The following is an 11,986-nucleotide window of genomic DNA, read 5'->3' on the forward strand; positions in this document are numbered from 1 at the left end:
AGCTATTGGAGTGTCCATCACAAAGCCCTGACCTCAATCCTATAGAAAATGTGTGGGCAGAACTGAAAAAGCGTGTGCAAGCAAGGAGGCCTACAAACCTGACTCCAGTACACCAGCTCTGTCAGGAGGAATGGGCCAAAATTCACCCAACTTATTGTGGGAAGCTTGTGGACGGCTACCTGAAGCATTTGACCCAAGTTAAACAATTTTAAGGCAATGCTACCAAATACTAATTGAGTGTATGTAAACTTCTGACACACTGGGAATGTGATGAAAGAAATACAAGCTAAAATAAATCATTCTCTCTACCATTATTCTGACATTTCACATTCTTAAAATAAAGTGGTGATCCTAACTGACCCAAGGCAGGGAATTTTTACGAGGATTAAATGTCAGGAATCAAGGCAGGGAATTTTTACGAGGATTAAATGTCAGGAATTGTGAAAAACTGATTTTAAATGTATTTGGCAAAGGTGTATGTAAACGTCCGACTTCAACTGTATCTACAAATGATGATACGATAAATGAAATGACATTGTGAATGAATACGCCTTTTCATACGTTATAATATGTCCACATATAGTTTGGACATTTAGTTTGGACATTTACATGGTCCTCGGAAGGTCTGGATTTATTCTACAGAGGACATTTACATGGTCCTCGGAAGGTCTGGATTTATTCTACAGAGGACATTTACATGGTCCTCGGAAGGTCTGGATTTATTCTACAGAGGACATTTACATGGTCCTCGGAAGGTCTGGATTTATTCTACAGAGGACATTTACATGGTCCTCGGAAGGTCTGGATTTATTCTACAGAGGACATTTACATGGTCCTCGGAAGGTCTGGATTTATTCTACAGAGGACATTTACATGGTCCTCGGAAGGTCTGGATTGCTGTCTTCGGACTTATTGAATCAATCCAATAAGTCATGTAAACATATAAATATTTGTTTAAGTCATTCTCATGCCAGATGTCGGTACTGTCAGTTTAAGATGATTGATGTTTGTATTATTAGATATATGTGTATATATTGTCCCATGTTACTGGCCTTAACTCCAGCCTTACTCCTTTTGAATGGATGATTTTGGCAACCATCATAGCTAACTGTATCGTCCTGGCTCTGGAACAGCATTTACCTGAGAATGACAAAACTCCTCTTTCTGAGAGACTGGTGAGTACAACACACACACACACACACACACACACACACACACACACACACACACACACACACACACACACACACACACACACACACACACACACACACACACACACACACACACACACACACACACACAACAACAAAGGTGCACACAATGCTTTTTTCCCGGAATGCCATATTCTAAACCTCTCTTTCTCTCCCCTCTCTCTGTCTCTCTCCCCCTGTCTCTCTCCCCCTCCCTCCTTTCCTCTCTCTCTCTCTCTCTCTCTCTCTCTCTCTCTCCCTCTCTCCCTCCCTCCCTCCCTCCCTCCCTCCCTCCCTCCCTCCCTCCCTCCCTCCCTCCTCTCTCTCTCCCCCTCCCTCCTCTCTCCCCCTCCCTCCTCTCTCTCTCTCTCACCCCCTCTCTCCCCTTCTCTCCATTAGGATGATACAGAGCCCTACTTCATAGCCATCTTCTGTTTTGAGTCAGGTATAAAGATTCTGGCTCTGGGCTTTGCCCTCCATAAGGGCTCCTACCTGAGGAATGGATGGAACGCTATGGACTTTGTAGTAGTGCTCACTGGGTAAGTACCTTATTGTTACATTGTATTATACCTTAAGTTCTGTCTACATACCATACATTAGGTATCAGACCGTAACTACACCTGCATTGCTTGCTGTTTGGGGTCTTTAGGCTGGGTTTCTGTACAGCACTTTGAGATATCAGCTGATGTACGAAGGGCTATATAAATAAAATTTGATTTGATTTACTGTCTACATACCATACATCAGGTATCATACCAAAACTACTGTCTACATACCATACATCAGGGATCAGACCTTAACTACTGTCTACATACCATACATCAGGGATCAGACCGTAACTACTCTCTACATACCATACATCAGGTATCATACCATAACTACTGTCTACATACCATACATCAGGGATCAGACCTTAACTACTGTCTACATACCATACATCAGGGATCAGACCTTAACTACTGTCTACATACCATACATCAGGGATTGGACCGTAACTACTGTCTACATACCATACATCAGGGATCAGACCGTAACTACTGTCTTACATACCATACATCAGGTATCATACCATAACTACTGTCTACATACCATACATCAGGGATCATACCATAACTACTGTCTACATACCATACATCAGGTATCATACCATAACTACTGTCTACATACCATACATCAGGTATCATACAGTAACTACTGTCTACATACCATACATCAGGGATCATACAGTAACTACTGTCTACATACCATACATCAGGGATCAGACCATAACTACTGTCTACATACCATACATCAGGTATCATACCATAACTACTGTCTACATACCATACATCAGGGATCAGACCGTAACTACTGTCTACATACCATACATCAGGTATCATACCATAACTACTGTCTACATACCATACATCAGGGATCATACCATAACTACTGTCTACATACCATACATCAGGTATCATACCATAACTACTGTCTACATACCATACATCAGGGATCATACCATAACTACTGTCTACATACCATACATCAGGGATCATACCATAACTACTGTCTACATACCATACATCAGGGATCATACAGTAACTACTGTCTACATACCATACATCAGGGATCAGACCATAACTACTGTCTACATACCATACATCAGGTATCATACCATAACTACTGTCTACATACCATACATCAGGTATCATACCATAACTACTGTCTACATACCATACATCAGGGATCATACCATAACTACTGTCTACATACCATACATCAGGGATCATACCATAACTACTGTCAACATACTATCCATCAGGGATTGTCAACTGGCGGGCTGCGGGCCAAATTCGGCCTGTGGATGATTTTGTACTAGTGCTCAGTGTGTGTTCACATGCTAATATGCTTGATGCAAGTGACACCTTCTCACAGTACACACACACACACACACACACACACACACACACACACACACACACACACACACACACACACACACACACACACACACACTGCTCCCTCTTAAATATACTCTTGATGTCATTGCTGGAAATCCTTATGTGTGTAGATGTAGTCTGGTCCCATCTTATGTCTGTAGATGTAGTCTGGTCCCATCTTATGTCTGTAGATGTAGTCTGGTCCCATCTTATGTCTGTAGATGTAGTCTGGTCCCATCTTATGTGTGTAGATGTAGTCTGGTCCCATCTTATGTCTGTAGATGTAGTCTGGTCCCATCTTATGTCTGTAGATGTAGTCTGGTCCCATCTTATGTCTGTAGATGTAGTCTGGTCTCATCTTATGTCTGTAGATGTAGTCTGGTCCCATCGTATGTCTGTAGATGTAGTCTGGTCTCATCTTATGTGTGTAGATGTAGTCTGGTCCCATCTTATGTCTGTAGATGTAGTCTGGTCTCATCTTATGTCTGTAGATGTAGTCTGGTCCCATCGTATGTCTGTAGATGTAGTCTGGTCTCATCTTATGTGTGTAGATGTAGTCTGGTCTCATCTTATGTCTGTAGATGTAGTCTGGTCCCATCTTATGTCTGTAGATGTAGTCTGGTCTCATCTTATGTGTGTAGATGTAGTCTGGTCTCATCTTATGTCTGTAGATGTAGTCTGGTCCCATCTTATGTCTGTAGATGTAGTCTGGTCCCATCTTATGTGTGTAGATGTAGTCTGGTCCCATCTTATGTCTGTAGATGTAGTCTGGTCCCATCTTATGTGTGTAGATGTAGTCTGGTCCCATCTTATGTCTGTAGATGTAGTCTGGTCCCATCTTATGTCTGTAGATGTAGTCTGGTCCCATCTTATGTGTGTATATGTAGTCTGGTCCCATCTTATGTCTGTAGATGTAGTCTGGTCCCATCTTATGTCTGTAGATGTATGTCTGGTCCCATCTTATGTCTGTAGATGTAGTCTGGTCCATCTTATGTCTGTAGATTAGTCTGTCCCATCTTATGTCTGTAGATGTAGTCTGGTCCCATCTTATGTCTGTAGATGTAGTCTGGTCCCATCTTATGTCTGTAGATGTAGTCTGGTCCCATCTTATGTCTGTAGATGTAGTCTGGTCCCATCTTATGTCTGTAGATGTAGTCTGGTCTCATCTTATGTCTGTAGATGTAGTCTGGTCCCATCTTATGTCTGTAGATGTAGTCTGGTCTCATCTTATGTCTGTAGATGTAGTCTGGTCCCATCTTATGTCTGTAGATGTAGTCTGGTCTCATCTTATGTCTGTAGATGTAGTCTGGTCCCATCGTATGTCTGTAGATGTAGTCTGGTCTCATCTTATGTGTGTAGATGTAGTCTGGTCCCATCTTATGTCTGTAGATGTAGTCTGGTCTCATCTTATGTCTGTAGATGTAGTCTGGTCCCATCGTATGTCTGTAGATGTAGTCTGGTCTCATCTTATGTGTGTAGATGTAGTCTGGTCTCATCTTATGTCTGTAGATGTAGTCTGGTCCCATCTTATGTCTGTAGATGTAGTCTGGTCTCATCTTATGTGTGTAGATGTAGTCTGGTCCCATCGTATGTCTGTAGATGTAGTCTGGTCCCATCTTATGTCTGTAGATGTAGTCTGGTCTCATCTTATGTCTGTAGATGTAGTCTGGTCCCATCTTATGTCTGTAGATGTAGTCTGGTCCCATCTTATGTCTGTATATGTAGTCTGGTCCCATCTTATGTGTGTAGATGTATTCTGGTCCCATCTTATGTCTGTAGATGTAGTCTGGTCCCATCTTATGTCTGTAGATGTAGTCTGGTCCCATCTTATGTGTGTATATGTAGTCTGGTCCCATCTTATGTCTGTAGATGTAGTCTGGTCCCATCTTATGTGTGTATATGTAGTCTGGTCCCATCTTATGTCTGTAGATGTAGTCTGGTCCCATCTTACGTGTGTAGATGTAGTCTGGTCCCATCTTACGTCTGTAGATGTATTCTGGTCCCATCTTATGTCTGTAGATGTAGTCTGGTCCCATCGTATGTCTGTAGATGTAGTCTGGTCCCATCTTATGTCTGTAGATGTAGTCTGGTCCCATCTTATGTCTGTAGATGTAGTCTGGTCCCATCTTATGTCTGTAGATGTAGTCTGGTCCCATCTTATGTCTGTAGATGTAGTCTGGTCCCATCTTATGTCTGTAGATGTAGTCTGGTCCCATCTTATGTCTGTAGATGTAGTCTGGTCCCATCTTATGTCTGTAGATGTAGTCTGGTCCCATCTTATGTCTGTAGATGTAGTCTGGTCCCATCTTATGTCTGTAGATGTAGTCTGGTCCCATCTTATGTGTGTAGATGTAGTCTGGTCCCATCTTATGTCTGTAGATGTATTCTGGTCCCATCTTATGTGTGTAGATGTAGTCTGGTCCCATCTTATGTCTGTAGATGTAGTCTGGTCCCATCTTATGTCTGTAGATGTAGTCTGGTCCCATCTTATGTCTGTAGATGTAGTCTGGTCCCATCTTATGTCTGTAGATGTAGTCTGGTCCCATCTTATGTCTGTAGATGTAGTCTGGTCCCATCTTATGTCTGTAGATGTAGTCTGGTCCCATCTTATGTCTGTAGATGTAGTCTGGTCCCATCTTATGTCTGTAGATGTAGTCTGGTCCCATCTTATGTCTGTAGATGTAGTCTGGTCCCATCTTATGTCTGTAGATGTAGTCTGGTCCCATCTTATGTGTGTAGATGTAGTCTGGTCCCATCTTATGTCTGTAGATGTATTCTGGTCCCATCTTATGTGTGTAGATGTAGTCTGGTCCCATCTTATGTCTGTAGATGTAGTCTGGTCCCATCTTATGTCTGTAGATGTAGTCTGGTCCCATCTTATGTCTGTAGATGTAGTCTGGTCCCATCTTATGTCTGTAGATGTAGTCTGGTCCCATCTTATGTCTGTAGATGTAGTCTGGTCCCATCTTATGTCTGTAGATGTATTCTGGTCCCATCTTATGTCTGTAGATGTAGTCTGGTCCCATCTTATGTCTGTAGATGTAGTCTGGTCCCATCTTATGTCTGTAGATGTATTCTGGTCCCATCTTATGTGTGTAGATGTATTCTGGTCCCATCTTATGTCTGTAGATGTAGTCTGGTCCCATCTTATGTCTGTAGATGTAGTCTGGTCCCATCTTATGTGTGTAGATGTAGTCTGGTCCCATCTTATGTCTGTAGATGTAGTCTGGTCCCATCTTATGTGTGTAGATGTAGTCTGGTCCCATCTTATGTGTGTAGATGTAGTCTGGTCCCATCTTATGTGTGTAGATGTAGTCTGGTCCCATCTTATGTCTGTAGATGTAGTCTGGTCCCATCTTATGTGTGTAGATGTAGTCTGGTCCCATCTTATGTGTGTAGATGTAGTCTGGTCCCATCTTATGTGTGTAGATGTAGTCTGGTCCCATCTTATGTCTGTAGATGTAGTCTGGTCCCATCTTATGTCTGTAGATGTAGTCTGGTCCCATCGTATGTCTGTAGATGTATTCTGGTCCCATCTTATGTCTGTAGATGTAGTCTGGTCCCATCTTATGTCTGTAGATGTATTCTGGTCCCATCTTATGTCTGTAGATGTAGTCTGGTCCCATCTTATGTCTGTAGATGTATTCTGGTCCCATCTTATGTCTGTAGATGTAGTCTGGTCCCATCTTATGTCTGTAGATGTAGTCTGGTCTCATCTTATGTCTGTAGATGTATTCTGGTCCCATCTTATGTCTGTAGATGTAGTCTGGTCCCATCTTATGTCTGTAGATGTAGTCTGGTCTCATCTTATGTGTGTAGATGTATTCTGGTCCCATCTTATGTCTGTAGATGTATTCTGGTCCCATCTTATGTCTGTAGATGTAGTCTGGTCCCATCTTATGTCTGTAGATGTAGTCTGGTCCCATCTTATGTCTGTAGATGTAGTCTGGTCTCATCTTATGTGTGTAGATGTATTCTGGTCCCATCTTATGTCTGTAGATGTAGTCTGGTCCCATCGTATGTCTGTAGATGTAGTCTGGTCCCATCTTATGTCTGTAGATGTAGTCTGGTCCCATCTTATGTCTGTAGATGTAGTCTGGTCCCATCTTATGTCTGTAGATGTAGTCTGGTCTCATCTTATGTGTGTAGATGTATTCTGGTCCCATCGTATGTCTGTAGATGTAGTCTGGTCCCATCTTATGTCTGTAGATGTAGTCTGGTCCCATCTTATGTCTGTAGATGTAGTCTGGTCCCATCTTATGTCTGTAGATGTAGTCTGGTCTCATCTTATGTCTGTAGATGTAGTCTGGTCCCATCTTATGTCTGTAGATGTAGTCTGGTCCCATCTTATGTCTGTAGATGTAGTCTGGTCCCATCTTATGTCTGTAGATGTAGTCTGGTCCCATCTTATGTCTGTAGATGTAGTCTGGTCCCATCTTATGTCTGTAGATGTAGTCTGGTCCCATCTTATGTCTGTAGATGTAGTCTGGTCTCATCTTATGTGTGTAGATGTATTCTGGTCCCATCGTATGTCTGTAGATGTAGTCTGGTCCCATCTTATGTCTGTAGATGTAGTCTGGTCTCATCTTATGTCTGTAGATGTAGTCTGGTCCCATCTTATGTCTGTAGATGTAGTCTGGTCCCATCTTATGTCTGTAGATGTAGTCTGGTCCCATCTTATGTCTGTAGATGTAGTCTGGTCTCATCTTATGTGTGTAGATGTATTCTGGTCCCATCGTATGTCTGTAGATGTAGTCTGGTCCCATCTTATGTCTGTAGATGTAGTCTGGTCCCATCTTATGTCTGTAGATGTAGTCTGGTCCCATCTTATGTCTGTAGATGTAGTCTGGTCTCATCTTATGTGTGTAGATGTATTCTGGTCCCATCGTATGTCTGTAGATGTAGTCTGGTCCCATCTTATGTCTGTAGATGTAGTCTGGTCCCATCTTATGTCTGTAGATGTAGTCTGGTCCCATCTTATGTGTGTAGATGTAGTCTGGTCCCATCTTATGTCTGTAGATGTAGTCTGGTCCCATCTTATGTCTGTAGATGTAGTCTGGTCCCATCTTATGTCTGTAGATGTAGTCTGGTCCCATCTTATGTCTGTAGATGTAGTCTGGTCCCATCTTATGTCTGTAGATGTAGTCTGGTCCCATCTTATGTCTGTAGATGTAGTCTGGTCCCATCTTATGTGTGTAGATGTAGTCTGGTCCCATCTTATGTCTGTAGATGTAGTCTGGTCCCATCTTATGTCTGTAGATGTAGTCTGGTCCCATCTTATGTCTGTAGATGTAGTCTGGTCCCATCTTATGTCTGTAGATGTAGTCTGGTCCCATCTTATGTCTGTAGATGTAGTCTGGTCCCATCTTATGTCTGTAGATGTAGTCTGGTCCCATCTTATGTCTGTAGATGTATTCTGGTCCCATCTTATGTCTGTAGATGTAGTCTGGTCCCATCTTATGTCTGTAGATGTATTCTGGTCCCATCTTATGTCTGTAGATGTAGTCTGGTCCCATCTTATGTCTGTAGATGTAGTCTGGTCTCATCTTATGTGTGTAGATGTAGTCTGGTCCCATCTTATGTCTGTAGATGTATTCTGGTCCCATCTTATGTCTGTAGATGTAGTCTGGTCCCATCGTATGTCTGTAGATGTATTCTGGTCCCATCTTATGTCTGTAGATGTAGTCTGGTCCCATCTTATGTCTGTAGATGTAGTCTGGTCCCATCTTATGTCTGTAGATGTAGTCTGGTCTCATCTTATGTGTGTAGATGTATTCTGGTCCCATCTTATGTCTGTAGATGTAGTCTGGTCCCATCGTATGTCTGTAGATGTAGTCTGGTCCCATCTTATGTCTGTAGATGTAGTCTGGTCCCATCTTATGTCTGTAGATGTAGTCTGGTCCCATCGTATGTCTGTAGATGTAGTCTGGTCCCATCTTATGTCTGTAGATGTAGTCTGGTCCCATCTTATGTCTGTAGATGTAGTCTGGTCTCATCTTATGTGTGTAGATGTATTCTGGTCCCATCGTATGTCTGTAGATGTATTCTGGTCCCATCTTATGTCTGTAGATGTAGTCTGGTCCCATCTTATGTCTGTAGATGTAGTCTGGTCCCATCTTATGTCTGTAGATGTAGTCTGGTCTCATCTTATGTGTGTAGATGTATTCTGGTCCCATCGTATGTCTGTAGATGTAGTCTGGTCCCATCTTATGTCTGTAGATGTAGTCTGGTCCCATCTTATGTCTGTAGATGTAGTCTGGTCCCATCTTATGTCTGTAGATGTAGTCTGGTCCCATCTTATGTCTGTAGATGTAGTCTGGTCCCATCTTATGTCTGTAGATGTAGTCTGGTCCCATCTTATGTCTGTAGATGTAGTCTGGTCCCATCTTATGTCTGTAGATGTAGTCTGGTCCCATCTTATGTCTGTAGATGTAGTCTGGTCCCATCTTATGTGTGTAGATGTAGTCTGGTCCCATCTTATGTCTGTAGATGTAGTCTGGTCCCATCTTATGTCTGTAGATGTAGTCTGGTCCCATCTTATGTCTGTAGATGTAGTCTGGTCCCATCTTATGTGTGTAGATGTAGTCTGGTCCCATCTTATGTGTGTAGATGTAGTCTGGTCCCATCTTATGTGTGTAGATGTAGTCTGGTCCCATCTTATGTCTGTAGATGTAGTCTGGTCCCATCTTATGTCTGTAGATGTAGTCTGGTCCCATCTTATGTCTGTAGATGTAGTCTGGTCCCATCTTATGTGTGTAGATGTAGTCTGGTCCCATCTTATGTCTGTAGATGTAGTCTGGTCCCATCTTATGTCTGTAGATGTATTCTGGTCCCATCGTATGTCTGTAGATGTATTCTGGTCCCATCGTATGTCTGTAGATGTAGTCTGGTCCCATCTTATGTCTGTAGATGTAGTCTGGTCCCATCTTATGTCTGTAGATGTAGTCTGGTCCCATCTTATGTCTGTAGATGTAGTCTGGTCCCATCTTATGTCTGTAGATGTAGTCTGGTCCCATCTTATGTCTGTAGATGTATTCTGGTCCCATCGTATGTCTGTAGATGTATTCTGGTCCCATCGTATGTCTGTAGATGTAGTCTGGTCCCATCTTATGTCTGTAGATGTAGTCTGGTCCCATCTTATGTCTGTAGATGTAGTCTGGTCCCATCGTATGTCTGTAGATGTAGTCTGGTCCCATCTTATGTCTGTAGATGTAGTCTGGTCCCATCTTATGTTATCTGGTCCCATCTTATGTGTGTAGATGTAGTCTGGTCCCATCTTATGTCTGTAGATGTAGTCTGGTCCCATCTTATGTCTGTAGATGTATTCTGGTCCCATCTTATGTCTGTAGATGTAGTCTGGTCCCATCTTATGTCTGTAGATGTAGTCTGGTCCCATCTTATGTCTGTAGATGTATTCTGGTCCCATCTTATGTCTGTAGATGTAGTCTGGTCTCATCTTATGTGTGTAGATGTATTCTGGTCCCATCGTATGTCTGTAGATGTAGTCTGGTCCCATCTTATGTCTGTAGATGTATTCTGGTCCCATCTTATGTCTGTAGATGTAGTCTGGTCCCATCTTATGTCTGTAGATGTAGTCTGGTCTCATCTTATGTGTGTAGATGTAGTCTGGTCCCATCTTATGTCTGTAGATGTAGTCTGGTCTCATCTTATGTGTGTAGATGTATTCTGGTCCCATCTTATGTCTGTAGATGTAGTCTGGTCCCATCTTATGTCTGTAGATGTAGTCTGGTCTCATCTTATGTGTGTAGATGTATTCTGGTCCCATCTTATGTCTGTAGATGTAGTCTGGTCCCATCTTATGTCTGTAGATGTATTCTGGTCCCATCTTATGTCTGTAGATGTAGTCTGGTCCCATCTTATGTCTGTAGATGTAGTCTGGTCCCATCTTATGTCTGTAGATGTAGTCTGGTCCCATCTTATGTGTGTAGATGTAGTCTGGTCCCATCTTATGTGTGTAGATGTAGTCTGGTCCCATCTTATGTGTGTAGATGTAGTCTGGTCCCATCTTATGTGTGTAGATGTAGTCTGGTCCCATCTTATGTCTGTAGATGTAGTCTGGTCCCATCTTATGTCTGTAGATGTAGTCTGGTCCCATCTTATGTGTGTAGATGTAGTCTGGTCCCATCTTATGTCTGTAGATGTAGTCTGGTCCCATCTTATGTCTGTAGATGTAGTCTGGTCCCATCTTATGTCTGTAGATGTAGTCTGGTCCCATCTTATGTCTGTAGATGTAGTCTGGTCCCATCTTATGTCTGTAGATGTAGTCTGGTCCCATCTTATGTGTGTAGATGTAGTCTGGTCCCATCTTATGTGTGTAGATGTAGTCTGGTCCCATCTTATGTGTGTAGATGTAGTCTGGTCCCATCTTATGTGTGTAGATGTAGTCTGGTCCCATCTTATGTCTGTAGATGTAGTCTGGTCCCATCTTATGTCTGTAGATGTAGTCTGGTCCCATCTTATGTCTGTAGATGTAGTCTGGTCCCATCTTATGTGTGTAGATGTAGTCTGGTCCCATCTTATGTCTGTAGATGTAGTCTGGTCCCATCTTATGTCTGTAGATGTAGTCTGGTCCCATCTTATGTGTGTAGATGTAGTCTGGTCCCATCTTATGTCTGTAGATGTAGTCTGGTCCCATCTTATGTCTGTAGATGTAGTCTGGTCCCATCGTATGTGTGTAGATGTAGTCTGGTCCATCTTATGTCTGTAGATGTAGTCTGGTCCCATCTTATGTCTGTAGATGTAGTCTGGTCCCATCTTATGTCTGTAGATGTAGTCTGGTCCCATCTTATGTCTGTAGATGTAGTCTGGTCCCATCGTATGTCTGTAGATGTAGTCTGGTCCCATCTTATGTCT

General features: G+C 42.5%; 1 protein-coding gene across 1 annotated transcript in view; it reads left to right on the forward strand.

Moving 5' to 3' along the window:
* Nucleotides 1-1,074: 1,074 nt before the first annotated feature.
* LOC118383525 (voltage-dependent P/Q-type calcium channel subunit alpha-1A-like) overlaps nucleotides 1,075-11,986 on the forward strand; it is a 91,720-nt gene continuing 80,808 nt past the window's right edge. The window contains exons 1-2 of the mRNA XM_052526087.1: nucleotides 1,075-1,175; nucleotides 1,593-1,732. Of these exons, the coding sequence (XP_052382047.1) occupies nucleotides 1,083-1,175; nucleotides 1,593-1,732 (233 nt within the window). The 5' untranslated portion in view covers nucleotides 1,075-1,082. The remainder of the gene's footprint in view (nucleotides 1,176-1,592; nucleotides 1,733-11,986) is intronic.

Source organism: Oncorhynchus keta, chromosome 10 (genome assembly GCF_023373465.1).
Source record: "Oncorhynchus keta strain PuntledgeMale-10-30-2019 chromosome 10, Oket_V2, whole genome shotgun sequence".
NCBI lineage: Eukaryota > Metazoa > Chordata > Actinopteri > Salmoniformes > Salmonidae > Oncorhynchus > Oncorhynchus keta.